This window comes from Molossus molossus, unplaced genomic scaffold (assembly GCF_014108415.1).
Source record: "Molossus molossus isolate mMolMol1 unplaced genomic scaffold, mMolMol1.p scaffold_m16_p_1, whole genome shotgun sequence".
Lineage (NCBI taxonomy): Eukaryota > Metazoa > Chordata > Mammalia > Chiroptera > Molossidae > Molossus > Molossus molossus.
The window spans coordinates 60,243,674-60,269,073 of NW_023425344.1; the positions used below are offsets into that span (position 1 = coordinate 60,243,674).

General features: G+C 36.5%; 1 protein-coding gene across 2 annotated transcripts in view; it reads right to left on the bottom strand.

The window, feature by feature from the left end:
* PRKG2 (protein kinase cGMP-dependent 2) overlaps positions 1-25,400 on the bottom strand; it is a 102,300-nt gene that overhangs the window by 64,380 nt on the left and 12,520 nt on the right. For both annotated transcript variants that reach the window (XM_036270173.1, XM_036270168.1), the window contains exons 3-5: positions 6,573-6,739; positions 2,858-2,971; positions 1,492-1,597 (exon numbers count right to left, since the gene is read on the bottom strand). In XM_036270173.1, the coding sequence (XP_036126066.1) occupies positions 1,492-1,597; positions 2,858-2,971; positions 6,573-6,739 (387 nt within the window). The remainder of the gene's footprint in view (positions 1-1,491; positions 1,598-2,857; positions 2,972-6,572; positions 6,740-25,400) is intronic.

Here is a 25,400-nt window from a genome sequence, read left to right on the forward strand (position 1 = left end):
TTGATTAACACAGGCTCATCATGAAAGTTCTGCTCCACACTGGGATCTACAATGTCAGTAAAAACTCTCTCCTTTCAATCAGTACCTTTGGGGATTGGTGAGGAAATTGATGTGAGGAAAATCTTTTGATCACCACTAAATCTACCATGTTTAGGGCTTGGCAATAAGTATTGAATGAATGCATAAATGCAACACCAAAAGGAAAAAAGGAAGGAATATGTACTAATGAATTCTCTGAGCTCCGTCACCAAGCCTGAACACGCTACTCTCCCAGGGAATGAACTTCTGTGCCTAGTGGTTCGGGTTCTCTCTCAGATATGCAAATGCAACCCACATGCACTGGTTTATTTATTTATCCTCCTCCCCCCCCCCCTTTTATTTTTATTTTTTGCCCTTGCTTAAGTGTGGTTCATTACCTTTAAACGCTGACCTGTATTGCTCAGTTGTTGAATTTTGAGGTCACCTACACTAAGGCGTTGGTTGGCATAAAAGTAAGGCACCCACTTTTGGTAAGACACCCATTATTGCAACTCTCTGCCAGAGGTCATTATTGACTCTGGGAGAGCAAATCAGTGAAATTCTATATGAGAAAAGTTAATACCTGCAATGTTCTACTGATTAGCAATGCATTCATTCAATATTTATTGAGTCCTCAGTATATGCAAAGCACTGTACAGCCCTAAAATCATTGGTTCTGCAGGCAAGTTACACAAGATAAATCACCATACTTAAAAATAAACTTAGAATTTATTTTTGAAAACTGCTAGACATTTGATTATTATTACCACTTATCATAGGTAACACTTCACTACAGTATGTATTGCAGGTTCGGAGGCTGTCAAAAACTCCCACAAAAGGCACAGAAATTGTTTAAATGAGAAACTTAAACTTTCCAAAAAAAAATTTTTAATGTGTAACTGACTTTTTTTCTTTCTCTATAATTTTACGTGTTCAAATAGTTGGGCGTATAGAACAGCTCACAGAATGAGCATCTTCCAAGGATCCACGCCATCATGGCAAGCATTGTAACATTTTTGGCATGTTAATTCATTACAAATATAGTGATCTGGAAGATGGTGTGGCTATGCAAATGAGAAAAAGAATGCCTCTGGTAAAGCAACGTTATTCTAAGCAGAGCTATTATTAGAAAGATTATCTTTTGCTATCCTCTTCCAAATTATAGAATGTCTTTCAAAGTCAACTGAGCCACCCAGGTGAATATTTTAGGATTTGGGGGCACAGTTTTCTATATAATATTCAATGATTCCTTTTATATAAATTAGCAGGAGAAGTAAATCATAAGTCAGTGCATGAGGCTAATGGGACTTAAATATTATACAGGGTGGCACTTACTGCACTGGAATATTTCTGGTGGAATCATGTGGAAAATGCTTAAGAGAAACTATATAGCAATAATTACTGAGATAAAACCAACATATCCACATAATGCCTCTTCTGCTCTTTCCACCAATGTGCTATTGCTATTCTTACCTTCTGAGGAAGTTTCTGTACTGTTCATCTCTAGCTTGAGCTGTCCTTCTCATTATGTTCTGGAACACCTCTCGATCCAGTGCCCAAGTTTTAACATTGGTAATAGCTTTGGGAAAAGAAATCAGGAAAATAATAAAATATTATTTAGCTCCACATTAAGCAAACATTCCAAAATGTTAATCAATAAATTTTTTATATGTGCTCATAAAATTATATTTCTTGGAAAATGCATTATTTAAGCATGCAAATAGAAGGCATTAGTGATATAAATAGTGGGCAATTTTATAAAATCATTTCTGGCTTTCATATGAATCATGGTTTGGAAGTAAATAGCGAAAGATTTCCTTTCTAATTATGTTTTGCTTAGGATGATATTAAAATTAGTTTGCAGTTCCCAATTAAGCACTACATCATCAGGATGTATTTCAGATTTGTGCTGTGATAGAAGAGAAAGCTAGCCAGCCTGTGGCTAATCCAACGAGCGAAGAAGAATTTACAACCAGATAATTGAAAGTTAAAAATCTCTGGGTGTATGAGTGTGTTTTCAAGCCTTTTTATGTTGTTTAGACATTGTTGCTAGAGAGCCATATATTTTAAGGATCTCTATGGTTACTATTATATAAAAAGTATACAAATGATTTTCAAAGAGAGTTCTTGAGACTGTTTTTTGTTTTTTTTCCAGGAAAAACATTAAAAACAAAAATAAAATCTAAAAAGGGAGCAGAGCAGAAGTACCAGCTCTAGAAAATCTATATAAAATTATGGTTGTGAGATTTTTTTTTTTAAGGCAGTAATGAGAGCCTACAAAATAGATCAAAATCCAAAGCTCTCTGGTGTACTAAACTTTAGAGTGAATTAGAATTATCCTGATATTCTTGTTAAAAATACACTGCCGGAGATTCTGATTTAGGTTTGGAATGAAGCCATGAATCTATATTTTTGTCAAATACTATAGCAGTGCTGAGACATGTAACACAGCCCCAAACACTGAGAAATACCACAGCTAAGTGATTCAGAAGAAAACCCAAGATTAAAGACTGTCAAAACTGGAACCTTAAAGAGAAGCAGTTCAACTAATCTCAAAAGTCTAATCTCAATTAAAGCAAACATTGAAATAATTCATCTGTAAACTGTATTCATATTTTACATACAGGTATCTTATGGGAAAGTCCTTTTTAAATTTGAATTATTTAGACAAGTGCTCCAACATAAATATTCTTGTTATATTCTTAGCATTTCTATTAATAAGAGCATACAGGTCACAGTGGAAGACAGAAAGACTAGAAAAGGATGCAATAGTGACTCAACCAGATTATCTTTAACATTGTACAACAATTAAAAACTATAGAATTTCAACTCCTATTACCTTTCACAGAGGCGGTCCTTGTACAGTTGTATAAAATGGCTAGTTCCCCGAACGTGGTCCACATAGGTATGGATGATATCAATTTCTCCCCTTGGAACACCTCTACTCGGCCCTCTATCAAGTAGAATTAAAAAACAAATAAACAAATAATCGAAATATGCCTGGACTCCATAAATTGAAAAAAAAAAAATCAATCAGAAAGCACACAAAGCATACACTTAAGATATCTTATGATTTTCATTATAACAAAATGGTTAAGAATGTAGACTGAGCCCGGCCAGTATGGCTCAGTGGTTGAGCGTCGACCCGTGCACCAAGAATGTAGACTGAAACCAGGTCTGTCACGTACCATGAGCTGGTTCACCTTGAGAGAATTACCTTCTCTCCTTGAGGTTCCTTTTTCATAATGAGGATAATAATATTTACTTCATGCATTTGTTGTGAAACATAACAACTTAATGTAGATAGGGAACTGAGAACAATGGCTAACATATAGTAAATGCCATATGAGTGTTAGCTATTGTGAATATTCTCATCTTTATGATGATCTTTCACTGATGCAGTGGATGGCAAGTGTTTTATTTAAAATTCATTCTAATCCATGAAACAATTTCTCTTGTACAAGACACACAAATTACAAAGTGCTTCTGTATAAGCAATACATGTCATTATACATTTGACTAAGCCAGTAGAATGAACAACAGCAAGAGTGAATCCTAAGGTAAACTATGAACTTTGTATGATACGTCACTATAGGTCCATCCCTGGAAAAATAAATAAATAAAATAAATTTTTAAAAAATGTACCACTCACCCTGGCCAGTTACTCAGTGATTAGAGCATCGGCCTACAGACCAATAAGTCGCAGGTTCAATTCTGGTCAAGGGCATGTACCTTAGTTGCAGTTCATCCCCAACCCTGGTTGGGGTTGTGTGGGAGGCAACCAATTGATGTGCCCCTCTCACATCAATGCTTCTCTTTCTCTCCTTCCTACTCTATCTGAAGAAAAACAGAAAAATGTCCTCAGGTGAGGAATGAAAAAAGAAAAAAAATGTACCACTCTGGTGAGTAATGTTGATAATGGGAGAGGTTATGGATGTGTGGGCACAGAGGACATATGGGAAATCTCTGTATCTCTCTCTCATTTTTGTTATAAAACATAAACGACTCTAAAAAACTAAAGTATTATAAAGGAAAAAGAAATGTGTTTGAAACTAATCTTTATTTAGGCAAAGGTTGGGGGAAGAGAGAGGCAGCTTTTTGTCCTGGGAATTCTATTCTCCTTTCCCTTTGAACAATTGCAAATAAAACCTAACCTAACCTAACCAAATCATATGCAAAAAAACCCCACTATATTCTTAGCGACATTATTCTACTTCCCTTGAAGAATTTTCTTCTTCCAATCCACCACTAAGTAGCTCTGGATTGTCTGTGTCCATCTATTCATTCAACAAATCTGATATGAGCACTTATGTTCTACCAGGAACTGGTCCAGGTGCCAGAGACAGCGTGGACAAAACAGAAAAGACATTGATTCTGAAAGAAATCTTTCCAGTAACAAATAGACTCTGTTTAGGTTCCAAATCCTATAAGTTAGATATGAAAAAATTTAATAATTTCTCATTACAAATACATTCTATTCCATTGAAACCACTTAATGGTACTGCCAAGTGGTATCTGAGATTTTAATGCATTTCAATTTTTTTCCTAAGACTATGTCTCATTGGACTTGAGCAATACTGACAATATATAGACTACCAACAGTTTAAGCTAAACATAATTTACTATTTGCTATTCATGCGATATCTTATAAAGGGCAGATTTTTAACTAACAAATTAATTTGCTCAATCAATTGAATTAGGCAATTCAGTCCTTAGACAATACCCAATTAATTCAAATAAGAACCCGCCCCATTTTCATTTCCAGAGCTATAGCCCTGACTTGAATAACTATACGGATGCTGCCTTCTGTTCAAACTCCGCCCTCCCCAAACCTTTCATCAGAGTTACTGGCAAGGAACAAGATGGGCTGACATGAGTTTCTCATCCTTTTCTAGCAGGTTCCATAAATATTTATTGACTTAATGACCTATCTTTTCTTGCCAGAATGATTTAGTGTGGCTAAAGTAGAAGCAAAATGACCAAGAAAAAAAATTTGAAAGAGGGAAAAAATGCTCTGGATCACCTGTCCCCCAAAACTTGAAGGCTGTATAAATTAAGACTATAATTCATTTCTTAGGTAAAATTATTATTTGGGAATGACTACAATTTTAAGGGTATCTACAAAGATGTAGATGGCAAGTAATAAATTAATAATTACAAGACTGGGTTGTTTAAAGAATCAAAGTATATGGAAGCAATCTTTTACATACTATAAATAGAATAATACACATTTATTAATTTGTCTGGATGGGTAAATTCTGCCCCACACTTAAGACCCCAAGTAAACAAGAATTGTAACAGCATCGCTGAAGAAGTGGCAGATTCACTAAACTAGCACTTGTTTCCTGGAACATGTCAAACTTAGAGACTAACTGTAAAAAGTGAGAGTGAAAACAACATCAGCCATCACGTTAATATTAACTTAAATTTTACAAGTCTGTCATTTTAGCTAATAATCAACCTATGCATTTATTCTGGTATTTTTTATTGTGTAAGAGGTATGTCTAAATGTGCTTGTGTAATGTTTGCATAACCTTATATTATGTTTGTATAAGTTTCAGTGAGGCTATAGTAAAAGTCATTTAAAAATAAAGAAATTTTTAAGTATTGTTTAGATTGCCATGAACTATAATGCAAAATAGAAGGCCACAGCACACCTTAGGTCAACATTCCATCTGGGAAAGCCAATTTAACTTTTTTCCCTAAAACTTAACAAGTTGGGGCAATTCAGAATTTGATAGTGTGTTCAACAGCCATAAACCCTATCCAGATAATTTCTTGCATATATATATAATATTTTGGTGTACCACTGTAAGACTTATGCATTTAATATACATTTGAGAAATAAATCCTTTGCTTATCTAACCATCATAATTTTCCAGCATATAAGCATACTCAGGTGATCATATATATGAAGAAAGCCATTTAAATGGCTCTAAAATCACCAGTTTTCATTTCAAGGCATTCTATTTGATTTGTTGGCTAAATGTACCTAAATTATCTTTGAAAATCATTGGTATATAACCAAAATACTTTACAAAACCAAAAAATAATTGTTTTCTCTTTCCTGATACAACCACCTAAAAATGTCAACCTAAGCAGCAGTATTTTTAATGGAAACAGCTTTTCGTAGTTGCTGAGCAAGTGACACTGTGATTAAAAGTATGGACTTGAGTCAGATCACCTAAGTTTGCACCTGTCTCCACCACTTAGGAGCTGTGTGGCCTTGGATAAATTATTTAACCTCTCTGTGACAGAGTCAACATTAGTTAACATGGAGATACAGCACTTACCTAACAGAGTTGATGAGATAATGAATGAGAATTCTCTATTAAGTGCTCAGTAGGATGCTTGACATATAGAAAGCATTCAGTAAATATTAAGCAGCAGCAGCAGCATCATATCAACAATGTTACTATTTCATGAGCTCAATCTGTTACATCTGCTGCAAACATAGCAAACTGTTTTTGCATTTTTATAAATGCTTGCAAAAATCCTAAGACAATAGGCAAACTATTTGTTATACAATTACTAGAAAAATCTGAGAAACCCACCTGCCAACACAAAGATGTGGTTTCCTGGTTCTCCTTGCTTAATAATGTAGCTCCCTAGCTGGTAGCTTCTTCCATACATGCACTCCACCATGTCTTTGATCTGCTGAGGATCCAGTCTCTTCAAAAACTGATTTTTATTAAGAGCATCTGTAATGAGCTTCTTCTCGCTGGTTTAATGGAAAAGAGAGGTTAGTTGCAATGAATGAAAAGCGCATTTTGCTATTTAGATTCACTTTTAAATCTTTATATAACTACCTATGTATTACAACTTTTCCAGGTGTCAATTTTTTTCCTAGCCCCACCAAAACTTGACCCTTATAACTAGTATTCTTTATGTGTAAAATCTTTGAAAATATTTTTTAATCTTTTTCTGGTAATCATTATTACACCAAGTTTATTATCACTCCGAAATGTCTTCATCACGAAGGTAGCATCTCTCAAGATCCCTACATGCACTACTAATGAACACATTAGTTTTGGATGGGAAGAAATCTGGTTGGTAGAGAGAAGATATTTGTAAAGGAATACAACACAGTTCATTCACTGATGTATGTAAGTAAGCATAGTGCCTATGGTACTGGTTACTTTGTATCTTATTTAATCCTCACTACTATCCTGTGAGATAGTTACTATTCCTATTTTTTGAAGAAGTAGACTAAAAGGTAAGAAGAAACTTAATCCCTCTAGGATTTTAATCTAAATCGGTGTGTCTGAAGTCTGTGCTGATTCCATTCCATCCATTGACTCTTCTGAGTTGGAGAAGTCAGCTAATTTAGGACTTGTTAGGTTTGATCAGACATAAAGGTTGATGGTGGTAGTCTGGGTTTGCCTAGGTTTTGTCTCTTGGTATATCTGGACTAGACAACCTATGTTTTCAGTCTCACAGCCTTTTCATTCCCCAAATCCAAGCTCACTAGTTGATAATCTTAGAACACTCTACCTTCTTTTAGAAAAGAAGTAGCTATAAATATTTACCCAATCTGCATCACCATAAATGTTTTAATTAGCATACTTTATATGTAGATATAGAATTGATGAACTGGAAAAAATGTTGCCTTGTGGACTAAGTCCGAATCTTTGAACAAAACATTTGTTCTCATTCAAATTCAGTGTGATATTTTTTAAATAGTGCTTTTCTTTTTCTGTATTTTTTTCATTCAAACTCTCTTTTATCACTAGTTTTATTGTTTAAAAACGTGTCTTTTTTTCTACACTGAAAGTTCTCAAACACAAGGTAACATGTATTGGAATTAGACACTTCCTTCATGATCACATCCACCAGATCATCAGGCTACCTGAAGGAAACAGAATTAAGTCTTACACAGAAATTCCTCCTTCCCCACATTGCCTCCATCATCCTCAGAGCCATACAAACTCTTTGAGTATTTTGAGAATTTCCTTCCTCCTTCATCTAATCTGTCACCAAATCTTGTTAATTCTCTTTACAAATATCACTTTTATCCATTTTAGTTTCCATTTTCAAGGATGTCACCACAGTCCAAAAAAAAATCTTATGTCTGAACAAGCCTAACAGCTTCTTTTATGGTATTTCAGCTTCTAGCTTCATTCCCCTAGGGTCCATTCTATACAATATCAGATTAATTTCCATAAAACTGACTTCACCCTGATCTAATTCTTTCTTCATCCATTAAAACTAACAATTCATTCAATCAATAAACACTGAGAAAATATTTTTGCTAGATGTTCTTAGTGCATGTAGGAGAAAAGTGAATACCCCCAAAGCCTCAGATTTCATGGGCTTTTCAAGCCAGGGTACCATTCCAGCAAATGTTTCCTCAATGGCCACATATATCAATTTCCCAAAATATGTTCCAAGAATCACTGGTCCTTTATAAGCAAATGTGTGCCAGGTTTAAACAATTTTGGAATTTCATAATGCATACATTAAAGTTTCAAAGAAATTTTGCAGTAAACAAATCTGTTTAAACCAATGTTTCCCAAAGCTCAATGTCTTTTTTACATTATATATATATATATTTGTTACTTAATAAAGGTTTATTACTTAACCTTTATTAACATTCTGTGGAATTACAATTGACCCTTGTACCACATGGGTTTGAAATGCCTCAGTCCACTTACATGCAGTTTTTTTTAATAAATATTGTAAATGTATTTTCTCTTCCTTATAATTTTCTTAATAACATTTACTTTTCTCTAGTTTACTTTACAATAACAATACAGTATGTAATACACAAAATATAAATATCCACTGTTTATGTTATCAGTAATGTTTCTGGTCAACACCAGGCTACTAATAAAGTTTTGGGAAGTCAAACATTATATTCTGATTTCTGACTACACAGGGGAGTTGACACCCCTAACCCCTGTGATATTCAAGGATCAACTGTACTGTGAAAACCCGTGTGCCCATAGAAGAATATCAACATCTCATGACTTGTTATTTCCCATTTTCTACCACATGGTACCACTATAACCATCCAATACTTATTCCTGAAAACAAATCCTTTGTTACAAATAGGCTGATACCCTCATTGTCTCCTGTACTTTTCACCTTTACCTTCAGGCTTAACTCATGCTTTCTCCTCTAACTTAATTTCTTCTCCTCTCCACCTACTTAAACATTACACATCTAGCAAGAAACCCCTTATGATTGAATTAATCCCGCCTGGATACTGTATCTCACATAATTTTTTATTCTATTTTAAACTCCTATAATGCTTATATTCATGTTCATTCAATTAAGAAATTTTACCAAGCATTTACTTAGGACATAAAAATGAATTAAACATGGTCCATGGTTTCACAGAGTTCTCAGATCCTTTAAACTTTAGTGTATAAACATATTGTAATATTCTACTATTAGAAAAAAAATTATCTTTATGAATTTTTCTCTAAACTAGATTATAAATTCTTGGAAGAGTGGGTCTAGTCTTGAACTTTCTGTTTAAGAAGCAGCTTACAGAAATGACTGAGAGTATGAACTTTACAACTCCTCCTGAAACTAGGAGGCCCACTGGTATAAGCAAACTCTCCCCGCTCACACAAAACAACTACAAAATCGGATTAAAATATATATTAACAAATTGGTTTGAAAGCATTGGAGACCTATCAACATAGCAATGACTCGATGAGCCATGATCAACAAGAGAACATAAACTTGACATTCACTTCTACTTTTCCCTTCAAGGCCTTTATTGATTTGTAGGCAGCTCTGAGCAGAGTTTTGGTTGAAGGGTTGGGAAGATGAAAGTTAGTGTTCAAGACATACTATGCTGGGGAATCCTGGTAAGCATCCAGGATTTCAGGTGAAATAAAGGGCAACATGTGACCTAAAAGACTAACAAAAAATAGACTAGTTCTCAAAAAGACTAAAAACCAACTTTGAAACAACAAATCCCTGTTTTGAGTAAAATGATTGCCTCTAGCCTAACTGCCTGCCAGAAGCAAAGGTAAATCTTTGCTTCAATCTTTTCCACAGGATGTTCACAAAATCTAAGACTCAAATTTTCTCTGTAGTTTTTTCAAAAAAAGTATCTGGCATGACATCAAAATAACCAAGCATACCAAGAGAAAAGATCAAATGAAAAACAAGAGGAAAAAAATACAGTAGAAATAGACCCATACTAGAACACAATATTGTAGATATCCAACACAGATGTTACTATAACTGTAACTAATATGTTTAAGGAAATGAAGAACAAAACGGAGAATGTCAGCAGAAAGCACAAATATGTCTTTAAAATCAAATAAGCATTCTAGAATTGAAACATATAATATCTAAAGTTTGGAACTCAATAGATGTGCTTAAAATCCAGTAAGACACAGCTGAAGATCAGAAACTAAATACAGGCAAGTAGAATATATCTAGAGAGAAGATGGGAGAGAATCTGGAATGGAAAACAGAGCAACAGCAACAACAACAAAAAAAACATAGTATACATGCATGATAGAGAAGTTGAACGTATGTATAATCTGAACCCCCAAAGAAAGGGAAAGAATTGGCCTAAAACAATATATGAAGGTATCATATTCAAGAGCTTTTTTAAATCAATGAAAATACTTCAAGCCACAGACAACATGTACAACAAACTCCAAACAAAATATATGCAAAGAAAACCACATCTAGACCCATCAGAGTCAAGTTACTGGAAACCAAATACAAAGATGAAAATCTATAAAACAATGGAAGCCAGAAGACAATAGAATATTGTCACAGTGCTTCAACGTGCCTTTTTCAATATCTTTACCCAGTGAAAATAGCCTTCAAAAATGAAAGTAACCTGAATTTATTTTGACAATGTCACTCCATTGCAACTTACCAGAAGAAAAAACATCCCAGATGGGGAAACTAGTAGAAGTGAGAAGAAAAAGGAGCAATGAAAAAAAAGTAAATATGTGGGTGACTAAAGGTAATGCAGCTTTATAAAAGACTATTACTACTACTATGTAGGGTTTAAAATATATGATAAATAAAATGTATGAAAATAACAGCCAAAACTGCAGGGGTGGTGGTGGTGGTTGGTAAATGGAGTTGATATAATTTAATGTCTATGAATTGACAAAAGTACTAATCTGTATTAAAAATTTAATAAATTAAGAATGGATGTTATAACTTCAGGTAATCCCTGTAAGATTACACAGAGTGTTTAACTAGAAAGCTAACAGAAGATAAAATGGAATAATAAAATACAGTTAATTAATCCAAGAAAGTAGATTAAAAGAAAGCAAAGAAGAGGAACAAATAAGAAACAAACATTAAGAATAACATACTGAATACCCAATTAAAAGATCAGATTGTTGCCTGGCCAGAGTGGCTTAGTGGTTGAGCTTCTACCCATGTACCAAGAGGTTGCCAGTTCAATTCCCAGTCAGGGCACATACCCAGGTTGTAGGCCCCATCCCCAGTGGGGGGCATGTAGGAGGCAGCCAATCGATGTTCTTTCTCGTCAATGTTTCTCTCTCTCTCTCCCTCTCCCCTCCTCTCTCTCTAAAAATCAATAAAGAAAAAAACATTAAAAAACAAGCTCAGATTATCAGACTAATAAACATAAATATATAAGGAAGAAAATATCAAATGTTCATTGTTTATAAGAGGTATGCCTCAAAGATAATGATATGAAAAGGTACAAAGTAAAAAGGTAGAAAAAGATGTAGTATGTAAACACCAATTATAAAGAAAATTATCCTAGATATAGAAAAGTAGGCTTTAATGAAAAAGTTCTAGAAATAAAATTGACCACAAAAATGACAAAATTAAAATAGAAATAGATAAATCCACAATCATTTTGGGAGATTTTAGTACATCTCTTAAGTAAAAGAATAAGCAAACAAAAATTAGTTAGAAAATTGAAGATCTAAACATTTGATTATCAAAATTTAACTAAATTCTTGACCTGATTAATATTTTAAAAGACTGCATTTAACAAATTCAGAGTACATATCCTTTTCAAGTGTACATGGAACCATCACAAAAATTGACCATATGGCGGACCATAATCAGATCTCAACAAACTTCACAGAACTAAATAATATAGAATATATTCTTTGAATGTGTAGAATGAAGCTAGAAATTGGTGACAAAAATAATCAGAAAATCCTCAAATATTTGGCAATTGAGTAATATATTTCTAAATAGCCCACTGATTAAAGATTAATTCACGAAGGAAGTCAGATAATATTTTGAAATAAATGATAAAAATATGACATACCAAAACTTGTTGGATGCTGTTAAATCAATGCTAACTAGGAAACTTACAGTATTAAATAGATATATAACAAAAAAGAAAAATTAAAAATGAATGCCTTAAGTGTCTATCTCAAAGAGCTAGAAAAAAAGCAATTGAACTAAAAAAAGGGGAAAAGAAAAATAACAAAATGAAAGCAAAAAATAATAACAAACAAACAAACAAAAAGTACAACAAAGAGAATCAACACAGTCCAAAATACTTTATTTGAAAATATTAATAGAACTGATAAGTTCATGGCATGTTAGGAAAGATACAGATGGAGGTAGAGAGAGAATAATTAGCAATATGAGATGAAAAAAGAAATGAGAGATGAGAAAAGAGACATCACTATAGACATTATAGATATGAAAAAGATGTGTTGATAGTGTGAATAAATTTTTTGAAAATTTAGATTAAATAAATAATTCCTAAAAAAATTTAGCATACCAAATCTGTTATAAGAAGAAATAGAAAATATGATTAGCAATAAAGAAATTAAATCAAAACTATCCCACAAAGAAAATTCTAGACCCATGTGACAGTAAGCTTTCCAAACATGTAAGGAAAATTATTATTATTATTATTATTATTATTAAGTAATCTTTTCCAGGAATAAAAACAAAAAAATTTCCTGGTTTATTTTAAAGTGCCAGAACAGCCTGATAATAAACCCATGTTACAATAAAAAATTGAAGGCTGATATCCCTATTAAACATAGGAGCAAAAGTAAAGAATAAAACATACAAACAAGTAAGTAGGTAAAATAAGTGTTCAAGATCAGACCGGAAATTAACTAATGTAATGAATAAAGGAGAAAAACCACAACAAATCTTACTGGATGAAAATAATGTATTTGATAAAATTAAACACCTGTATACTTTTTTTTAATTTAAAAAATGCTCTTAGCAAATTAGAAATAGATGGTAATTTCTTTAAATGTATAAAACAAAAACAGAAAGTATCCTATCACATGTGAAATATTTGAAACTTTTCTTCAGATATTGACATAAAATCTGACCCTGAATCAGAAGTATGAGCAAATTTAGTAAGATGAGGAAAAAAATCTAATTAAACATACAAAAGGACAAATAAAACTTCCATGCTTTCTAAAAGACATGGTTGTATAAGTGAAACATTCCAAACAGATAAAATTATCAAAAATAATAAGTGCTTTTAACAATCTCACTAAATACAAAGTCAATAAGCAAATACAATTGTGTTTTATATCCCAGCATCAAACAATTAAAAATAAAATTTTAGAAATGGCATCAGTTTTTAAAATATTAAGTACATCAGTTATATAAAGATTATATCTAACAAAAATGTGCAAGACCTCTACACAGAGAAGTATAAAATATTAAGAAAAGCAAAAAAAAAAAAATCTAACTAAATGGAGGCATATACCACAATATGTGATATATGAGAGAATGAGAAGAGTACATTTTTTTTTTAAATCCTCATCCGTGGATATTTTTCTATTTATCTTCAGATAGAGTGGGAGGGAAGAGAGGGAGAGAGAGAAACATCAATGTGAGAGAGACACATCGACTGGGTGCCTCCTGCAGGACCCCAACCAGGGCCAGGGACGAACTGCAACCGAGTTATGTGCCCTTGGCTGGAATTGAACCTGTGACTCACTGATCCACTGGCCAACACTATACCGCTGAGCAAAACTAGCCAAGGCGAGAAGACTAAATTTTTAATGATGTCAATCTACTCAAAATGATCAGGTTCAATGAAATCCCAATAAACATTTTTTTTTAATTTATAAAAATTAATAAGCTGATTCTAAAATTCTTACAGTCAAAAGAGGGCCCAGGAACAGTCATCACAATTTGAAAAACAATAACAAAATTGGAAGACAAAGTAGTAGATATAAAAAAATATTGTTAACCAAAATAAGAGAATATACTCCTCACCCAAGGATAGACAAAAAGACATCTGAAACTGAATAAAAGTTTAAGAACCCACACAAACATATATATATATGGAAAAGCAGACGTCAGTGGAAAATACATTCTTTAAAAGGTGCTCACCCATGTTAATTATCAAGGAAAAGCAAACCAAAATTAGAGTGAGATACCACAACATACCCCCCAGAATGGCTAAAATGACAAAGAGTAACCATGCCAAATGCCAGTAAGAAGTACATTGCTGGTCAAAGTATATGTTTGTTTGACCATTTTGGAAAACTATTTGGCTATTTACATTAAATGTGAACTTAGATAAAGGGTACTACCCAGCAATTCCACCCTAGGTATATACCCATCATAAATCACAATAATGTACCAAAGACATATACACAAATGTTCATGGCAGCTTTATTCAAAATTGCTAAACACGAGAATCAACCAAATGCCCGTCAACAGCAAATTAATAAATTGTGGAATAGTATAGTCATGCAACAAATACTACATAACATCAATCATTAATTAACCACTGCTGCATGCAATAATGTAAGTGAATCTCATATATAAACAAAGGAAGCCAAACGCTGCAGAGTACATACTTTCTAATTCCATTAAAATAAAGTTCAAAAATAGGCAAAAGGTGATCTATGACAATACTGAGGCCAACAGTGGCTTCCCTTGAGGTAGATAATGAGGAGGGACTGGAAGGGAGCGGAAGGGGGTTCTGAGGTGCTGGTGATGTTCTATTTCCTGATCTGTTTGGTGGTTACATGGGTGTGTTCACTCTATGACTTGTGTATTTCAATAAAAATTGCACTTTAAAAAATAAAATATGTGTATGTCTTTGGAGTCACAACACCCTAGGTTGGAAGCCCGGCTCTCCCACATTTCTTACCTGTGTAACATTAGTCAAGTCACTTAACCTTTCTGAATCTCAGATTTCTCCTCTGGGAATAGAGCATGGTAATGATGATCACAGAAGTATTCTGCACACTAAGGTAAGATGCCAGTCAATAATTAATACATGGCAGTAGTAATAACAGGTGGCCATGGCAGGAGTCATCGTTTCTGAGGGATGGGAAACATTCTGAAACCCATGGAGAGACAAAGCAGCACTGTTAAGCCCCTCTGCTCAGGTCAAAGTTCCTCCAATAGGGCTGGATCTCAAATGTGTGCCCATTACTGGCAGCGTAGGTAATCTTTTTGTAATCCTTTTATACCCCCAATGTACGTAATCAACATTCTTTGAAGCAATAAATTCTTGTCCTCTAAACGCTTCAGGAAGTTTAATTTGTCAAAGTCCACCGACAGTTCTTGTTATGCTGGGCCCTCGGTCTTCCTGCTCTGGTCCTGTGTATCAGAGGCCTGTGCTCAGGATTAGTTTTTGTTGGGTCATGGCATGCCTCTTGCAGACTTCTTTGCATAAGGCTTAGTGCGAGGCAGGGGCCAACACCTCCTATCTATCAGGGATTTCTTGTGAGCACAGAGGCCAAGGCAACTTAACTTGTATGATGTTTCATAGCTTATTACATATACCCACAGAAATCCTTTTCTAAAGCATACTTGTCAAGGGTACAAGATCTGGAGTTGTATACTGCCAGGGTCTGATTCCTAGTTCTGCCATTACTAATGGTGGAACCCTGGGCAAGTCACCTAATCTCGAGTTTTCTCAGTGTAAACTGACAATAACGCAACCCACGAGTCACTGGATTTCTATGAGAATTGGATTAGTTGACAATAGAACGCACTAAGAACAGTGCCTGGCATGTAGCATGTAACATAAGGGTCCGTTTTTCCTGCTATAGGTCTGCAAGTTACCAGCAACCTAAAAACCTTCCAGTTAGAACAGCTCTAAAAACTCTATACTTGGTACCTGCCTTTATTTAGGGTGATTCCTTCACAGTGTTGGTAAAACCCTGACAATCCCTGCCTGTCCAGCACCCCCATGCCCAGGGTACCCCAGGCCCACAAATGTGCTAGGCCACTTTGTCTCCCTGACATCCATTCCTCCTTCAAAACCCAGCTCAAGGTCATCTCTTCTATGGAGGTTTCACTGATCCCAGTAAACAAAGTATGCTCCGAGCTTCCTTTGTACACCTTAGAATATTCATCACACAAGACTGCAATACATTTTAATTTCCCCAAAGAAACTGTGATCTTTAAGAGTGTGACTATGCTTTCTTCATCCTCTCATTACCAAAAATCTAGGATTGTATCGGGCACATAGTAGGAACTCAACAAAATGAATGCTGAAGGACATGCAAATTCCCTCTCCTAGTTTAAAAATCACGGGTACAGAGACAGGAGTGGAGGTGGAAATGTTGGTCACCTAGGAAACGAGGCACAGGTGATAAGCAGAATAAGCATCTATTTCATTCTCCCAAAAATGTGTTGAGTGATAAACAAACAAGGAAGAAAAATACTTAATGAATGCACACGTTTATGATTTGAGAAACAAGTGTGAGAAAGATGAGATCATTCCCTGGGTAATCAGAAAATGAGCATGACATTTTCCTGTCAACGCTCTTACCCTATTGCCCATTAATTAAGTCTGGTTGTAATTTAATCATGTTTACTGTTACTTCATGCTTACAACAAACATTTCTCTTCCCCTTTCACAAATGTGTGCAGATGATCCTATTCCCATGAGCATCGAAGAACAGAGTTTAATCATGAAATGCTGAAAACAACCAAAACTGTCAAGGAAGTTAACCTGACACACTCAGCAATATGCATGATCATCATTGTGCTGCATGGTAATCAGGTAGAAATGGGAAATAGGTACCCTAAATGTCTGGAAGGAGTATTGCTCTCAGATCGTCAAACTGGATATGTCTGGATTCAACCGCAGGGAAGCCTGTTCCTCATTGCTGAACATTAGAATCATCAAGGGAGCTTTTATAAATCCTAATGTCCAGGGCCCTTACCTCAAACCAATGGAATCAGACTCCCTTGGGGCTGGACCCAAAAATCAGTATTTTTTAAATACGTGTCAGGTGACTCGAGTGTGCACATAAGGTTAAGAAGTACAGCTGTAAACGAGGAAGTGGAGCAGTTGGAGGCTGTTCTTTCCCCTATATTCCCACAGCACTGGGAACATGCCTCTACTGCAGGCTTGTCAAGAAATCAATTACTATTAAGTAGTTAGCAATAATTGATTAATTAATAATAATTAAGTAATGTTTGTCACAGGCTTTGTCATATTTTGTTCTCATTTGAAGATAAGTAGTAACTACAGAAAACAGAAAATGATTACTGTTCTCTCTTTCCTCCCAACACCCTCTATGGAACCTGAAACATAGCCTGGGGGTATACTGTTCAGTCAGCCACACAACTGGACTTTCATTTTAATTGTAGTTAAAATACACACAACATAAACTGTACCATTTTAATCATTTTAATTGCATAGTTCAGTGGCATTAAGTCTGTTCTCATTATTTTGCAACTATGGCCACCATTCATCTCTGGAATTTTTTCATCTTCCCAAACTAAAAGTCTGTACGTATTAAATGGTAACTCCCCACTCCCCCTCCTCCCAGCCCCTGGAAACCTCCCTTCTACTTCACGTCCCTACAAATCTGACTGCTCTGGGTACCTCATACAAGTGGGAAAACACAAGCTCTGTCCTTTTGAGTCTGGCTTATTTCACTTAGCCTAATGTCTTCAAGATTCATTTATGTTGTAGCAGGAAAAAGGAAGGAATTTCCTTTATTTTTAAGGCTAAATTGTCTCTCATTTTGTGTATGCACTGCATTTTGTTCACTCATTCATCCACTGATGGACTTTTGGGTTGTTTCACCTTTTGACTGATGCTGCTATAAACATGTGTTTGTTGTTGTTGTTTTTATCCTCACCTGAGGACATTGTTTTTTTGTTTTGCATTTATCTTCGATAGAGTAAGAGGAAAAGAGGAGTGGAGAGAGAGAGAGAAACATCAATGCCAGAGAAACATATTGACTGGTTGCCTCCCACACAACCCCAACTGGGGCCAGGGACAAACTGCAACCGAGATACGTGCCCTTAGTGGGAACCAAACCCAGGACTCTCTGGTCCGTGGGCTGACGCTCTAACCACTGAGAAAACCCAGCCAGGGCTAAACATGAGTTTTCAATACTCTGGACTTTCTGTGTGTGGCTTCAGCATGGCCGAGATTCTTAGCTGGGAATCTCACATCAGAGAAGTGCAAGGACATGGTGTACAGAATCCCAAGATGGCCTCATGACCTGTACTTCTCTGGTGTCACACCCTTGTATCCTTCTCCCCTCGAGTGGGGATGGAACCTGTGACTTGCTCCTCACCAACCGAATATGGAAACGGTGTTGGGAGGCTCACTCTGTGTATGCTACATAAGACTCCATCTCAGCCAATGGTAAGAGATGTTCTAGTTGGCCTCAAAGAAGTGAGGGCCACATTGTGAGAGGGACATACAGCAGCCTCGAGGAGCCGAGAGCAGCCCCCAGCTGACAGCCAGCGAGAAACTGGAGATCTCAGTCCTACAACCACAAGGAACTGAATACTGCCAACAATCATGTGAGCTTAGAGAAGAACCCCTTGTACTAGAAAGCTCTAGAAAGGAACACAGCTAGTTGACACCTTGACTGCAGTCTTGTGAAACCCTGAGCAGATGACCTAAATAGTCATGCCTGGACTCTGGACCCACGAAATGCTGCAATAACAAATATGTATTGTTTTAAGCTTCTAAGTTTGTAGTAACTTGTTATACAGCAATAGAAAACTAATACACCTGGATTTCTCTGTGTTTCTATTTCTAAGAAATTTCAAATAGTATCTTGTTCTGCTCATGTTTACCTCCCTTTTTTCATCTCATCTGGAGAGAAGGAACTGGAAGCTATACAGACCATTCTTTCCTTCATATTTCCCTGAGCTTGATCTATAAACCCCAAAAGCCCATCAAAACTGATGGCTGAAATTTACCAATTAAAATTAATTTGGCAAGCCAAACAATAGTCCTAAAAAAATTAAAAAGAGATTGGGAGGTCCTGATCACTCACATTTTAGTATGAATAATATACAAGATATCCCCTGGTCATTCCCAGCCGTAGATCTCAAAGAGACTGTCAAACAAGACTGTGCTGAAAAATCTACAACAAATACTTCTAAGGAGAGTCAGCATGGAAGGGAGGAAACAAATTATTTTAAAATGAGACTTTAAAGAAAGAAAACAGTTTTAATCAAAGGATAAAAATTTCAAGAAATGTATCTTCCACATAGAAGGTACTTTCAGAATCTAAGACTGGAAAGGCATTATCCCTGGCATCAGATCTTTTCTCCCTTCTCAAGAATGTTATTGCAGGTTAAACCCTAGAAAAAGTCATGTGACAGGAGCTGAGCTGCTCAGGCTTCCAGAAGGAAAAGGGAGGCTCCCCTGGAAACTGACTGCACCACCTACTAGGGGGCAAAGGTCAGTGACAATGCTTCCTTCTGGTTGGATAGGCCACGAGGAAAGGCCGCTGTCTTCTCAATGAGACTGTTTCTACTGCAGCCTTACTTCCCTGGCATCCAGCAGGGAAATGGGCAGTTTCCAGAAGGGCATGAAATGTTTGTGAGCACATAGGCCGTTGACAACTCAAAACAATAGGCCTTTGAGTCCTGAGTGTTTTCTGAGGCTTAGTTAGACATTGCTCTGACACCTAGCAATTGGTGGGCTGGAAGATTTGAGGATAAAGTGAGGAGCAAAGGGTGGCTATAAACCAAGCAGAAGATAAACTGAGTGGTTGAAAGAGGGTTGGGGTGAGGGTACAGAATAAGGAGAGCCCAGGGGTCTTTGGTTCCTAGAGAAAAAGGAGAAGAAACGGGGCAAGAAATGAGAGGAGCTGGGAACCAGGACTCAGAAAGTCTGACAAAACCTATTTAACTTCAAGATGTCGAGGCCGCTGCCATTTAATCTCAGGCAGATTCCTTTCCTTCCCCATGCTCCTTACCTCTCCCTTTTTTTGAAATATAGGGACACCACCCATGCCATCCCCATCCCCCAACTCCAAGGGGGAGCCAGTAGCATTGTAGGCATCACCACCTGTAAGAGTTGTGCACACTGGTAGAGAGCACACTTTGATGTCAGCCGCTCAGACTGTAAATATGGTTCAAGAAGATACCACAGCACAACCTTGAGCCAGCTGCTGACCGCCTCTGAGCTTTCATTTCACCTCTGGTATAACAGAAAAGCAAAAAGCAACACCCTCCTCATTAGACAACGAGCCAGTCTCCACTCTCCGTAATGTACTGAAAACAACAGACAGGTAGCAATTAACCGCGGGGTTGGTTTTCTTACCCCACCCCACAGTAGCTAGCTGGTTCCACCCGATCTCTGTGCACACTCTTGCTATGAAACATAAGATTCTGTTTTCAAGCACGCTGATCGCTTCCTGCCGCGCATCACCCAGCTGCCTTCACCCACAGCTTCTGGCTATCGGGTCTCCACACAACTGAGCTTTTCTCGTCTTCCTTTCCTTATGTATCTTCATTTTTTTTTTTTCTTTTTTTTGCTTTCCTAAAGACCCAGGTTAAGACAATAGTGTCTATCAGCATATGCATGAATTTTTTAACTGTCCAACTGATAAGTAAGTGTCTGTATGTGCTCTCTTAAAAATCTTTACCAAGCTACCTATGTAAAATCTAGATCTAGAACCTCTCAGACGGCCACATCTGAGTCACTATTCCATGGAAGAAGAAATAAAGTGTCTTTCCCTCCTGTCCCCAGCACAACTTCCCCTGCTGCAAACCGACACCAGCGCAGCACTTTCTGGAAGCGTGATTGTCAAGGAGAAGTAACATTAGCAGGGGGATGTTTATAATCATACAAAAAAAAAGGCATTAGAAAAGTATCCAATTATATATTTAATTTTGCCAAGGCCTCCCAGCTAAAATGTGAAGAGTTCTCTAATTTTCATCTTGGAAAAGGGGTATACAGGAGTTGTTAGAACAGAAATTACATAGCAGGCTTTGAATTCTGGTTCCAATATTTAAAAATACCAAAATACAAAAAAATAAAAAATACTTAAATACAAAAGTGTCACATAGGCAAGCTATTTAATTCTGCGTGCCTTGGCTTCTCACATATAAAATGGGGTTTATAATCATATCTATCTTAGAGGTTTGTGTTGTCAGGCTGAAAGGATCCGATATTTGTGAGGCATTCAGTGTGGTGCCTGGCGCAGAATTAGTGATATATAAATGTTGTTATTATTACTACTATTATTATTCCATAGAAACACTCGTGTTCAATAAAAGAGCTGCATTTCTATAATGCGCATTCAAATGCTCAGCACTGCTTTAGAAAGGAAGAACAAATAATAACAAACATACTCTTCCTCACGCTTTTTCCCCATCTTATTTTAAAAGATGACTCACTAGCATTTTCTGCTTTTACCCATTCTGCTCCTGGGGTGGGAGTGACGATGGAACTGATGGCCCTTCCTAAAACAGAGTGAATAGCTGAAGTCAGATGGCAAGTCTTCGCTTTGGCTTCCCTTTTCGAAAGAACAATCATTTCAAATGATAGTTCAGGCTTCTCAGGGAAGGCAGACCAGCAACTGCCAGATGTCTCTGAGTAATTTGCCTCTGTTCCACCAGACAGTCAACATAAGCTCCTAATTTTGCTCTGCTGGTGCTAAACTTTGCGAAACAACGTCTACATAAACAGAAAATGTCATTTCAGTAAAGAAGCTGACCTCTGGATGCATGCTTGTCTTGGTGCTCAAGGCACAGTCAGACATGAACAGAAATGCTCTTCGAGCTTTCTCCCCCTCCTTCGCCACTGACAGTTCTCAGCCTTGGAAAGCACTGGACTCATTTGGGGACTCATTTGGGGACCCATTTGTGCCCCTGCATATATATCACAGCCTATGCTATCAGATGGATCAAACCATTCTCTGTGTGCTTTTCACACAGTTCTGAGCTTCGAGGATCCAGCATTCCATGCTCAACTCTGGCTGGAAGAAGCCAGGAAGCACTATCCTTCTTCCCTCCAGTCAGTAGAGCATGTCAAAATAAAGCAGGCTGGTGCCCCAACTGGCCTGACTGGAGGTCGTGGATCTTTGCAGAAAGTCTAGGAACATTAGGATTGTAGAGGGAAAGAACTGGTTTCCAAGTCAAGAATCTCGGATTCTGATCTTAGCTCCGCAACTCCCCCACTCCCGTTTCCTCACTTGTCCAGTAAATGGGGAAGCATACAATCTCTAAGGTTCTTCTAGCTCTCAAGTCTGCTGATGTTCACCACAATAAATTTAAGGCAGAGGTCAGGCTGATAACCTGTAGTGCTCTGACTCATCATGATGGACGATACTTCAGGAAGACTGAGTACCTGTAATAGAAGTGGGCCACATTCCCACACAGCTGTATGTTCCTGCAGATCTAACAAGGTCAGTGGCACAAAGCCAAAGCACCACAAACTGCCATCGTACACTGCAGGTTTAATGCAACTTACGAACGATTCCACATTGCGCCCACCTCTATCTGACAGGCACACACTGTTTCCTGCAGCTCTGTCCTAAAACTGAACACAGGTCTCACTTTGTCTAAAAAGTTTTCCCAAACTTCACTAGGTCATAATTCTCATCTCAGGGGATAGCGGTTATGGTAAAAAAAAAAAAAAAAAAAAAGTGTAGAATGCCATTTTCCAATACAGTAGCCATTAGATACAGGTGGCTATTTCATTTTAAAATTAAAGTCAAGCATTCAATTCCTCAGGGGCTCTAGCCACATTTCCAGTGCTCAACAGTCACATTCTTCTGTTGGCTTCCATACTGGACAACACAGATTACAGAACATTTCCAGCCTTGCACAAAGTTCTATTGGACACCACTGAATTATTCTAGAACCTGATCTTAAAAAGTTGAGCCTTGACTTTTGCAAAAGACAAATTCCAAGGGTTGCTCAATGCCAGTAGAGCATATAAATCCCTCCACATAAAGAAAACAAGGAAGTGTAACTCTGACCTACTCCTTCAGGAACTACAAGTACACTTGATGGGTATAGGGCAACAGAGCAAGAGCATGCTGCCTGACAGCTGATGAGGTTCACTTGCCATTTATAATACAGTTGAGCACTGGGGCCTCAGCAAACTCACAGACTGTTGTGGCATGGGTTTTAGAGTTTCTGGTGAATTATTGAATCTGAATCCTCAAAATGCAAATCTATCATTCTCCCAAATGGTATTCTCTGATTCCTATCAGTACTTCCTACCTCCCTACTATTGTTGATTGCAAGAGGCTGAGTCTCCCCTCACTTTCTTGCTCACTGTTAAGTATTCATCAGAAATACCCTCTTTGACAAAAAGACTGAAAAGCCTCTCTGGCTTTCAGATCCAGGGTGGAGAAGAGACTTTATCTAAAATGTAGTTGACTCGTATTAGCAGGAGTGAATTTAGTCATAAATTCAGCCAGAAAAGTTTATAAAATTTCAACAAATAAATCATGTGAACGTAAAATTAAATGAAGGAACAATTTTGATGGGTATCTTAAATGCTGTACTATCTAACAGAACTGCCTAGACAAGTAACCAAACCAATGGAAACTGACATCATCCCTTTATCAGTTTTTGATGCTCCTATCTTTTTAATGATCTAACGTCTAGAAAATCATGTCTTACAAAATTCTTCATAAACTGCATAAAAGATATATAAAATCATCCAAAGTTTACTTATAGGTTTTCTTTAAAACTGAAACTTTGAAAATGGAAAAGTGGTTTGTAATATTGAGCATTTCTTTAAAAACTAAAAACTTTGAAAGCTCTGAACTGATGATGTTACCTTTGTTTAGCCAATTATTCCAGAGGTAAGCAGAGAGATATTTTGCAAGAAAAATTGAGGCACAAACTTCACACATGAGGCACAAATCAGTTAAAGAAAAAAGAGTGGTGCCCATATTCTAATTAATTTTCAATTTAGAATCACAAAGCTCTATAAAAGCAGGAATTAATCATTAAGAAGTCAATTAGCCTGTTTCTTCATCATAACCTCAGCACAGACTTGTATCCCTTTGGCTTGCTTTTATGATGAGGGGAATCATTACTAAACCTTATTTAAGGGCTATAATGTCTTTCCCCTCCTATGTCCCACTCACTATAGATAGATGGTATGGCCCAGGTGTAATTGCTGATTTTCTTTGCCCAGTTGTAATACAGTTAATAAAGAATTACAAAGAGCCCTGGCCAGTTTTCTCAGTGGTTAGAGCATTGGCCTGATAACCAAAGAGTCTCAAGTTAGATTCCAGTCAAGGGCACATACCTTGGTTGTGGTTCATTCCCCGGCCCTGGTCGGGGTCACGCAGGAGGCAACCAATTGTTGTGTCTTTCTCACATCGATGTTTCTCTCTCTCTCCCCCTCCCACTCGGTCTGAAGATAAATGGAAAAATATCCTCGGGTGAGGATTTAACAACAAAAAAAAAAGAATTACAAAAAAATATGTTTATCTTGGATTGTTCAGTTACCTAACACCAGAAGAATGGTGGTTTTTTAAAAATTTATCTTTATTATTGAAAGTATTACAGATACTTTCCCTTTTATCCCCCATTGACACCCTCCACTCCATTTCTGCCCCCCTCCAGGCCTTCACCACACTATTGTCTGTGTCCATGGGTTATGTATATATGCTATAAATTCTTTGGTAATCTCTTCCTGCCTCCATTTTTTCCCTCTGAGGCTTGTCACTGGATCTATTTTGTTCATCAGTTTATTTTGTTCATTAGATTCCACTTATAAGTGAGAGCATGTGATATTTGTCTTTCTCTGACTGACTTATTTCACTTAGCATAATACTCTCCAGGTTACTCCATGCCATCGCAAAGGGTAAGAGAGCTCTCTTTTTTACACCTGCATAGTATTTCATTGTGTAGATGTACTATAGCTTTTTTATCCACTTATCTACCAGTAGGCCCTTTGGCTGTTTCTAGATCTTAGCTATTGTAAATAGCACTGCTATGAGCATAGAGGTACATATATTCTTTCTGATTTGTGTTTCAGGATTCTTAGGATATATTCCTATACAAGAATAGTGTTTTGCTTAAGAAGGACATAAGTCTTTGGAACAAAACAATTAAACATAATCTGAATTCATTCTCTAATACTTCTCCTAGATATACAAGCTCATTGCTATTTGAGAGATTTTCTGTGAGTAAATAATATATTGTGCTTACATATACATATATTGTAATATAATGCATATTTAATATTGCTATATGTGCATTTATTTCTG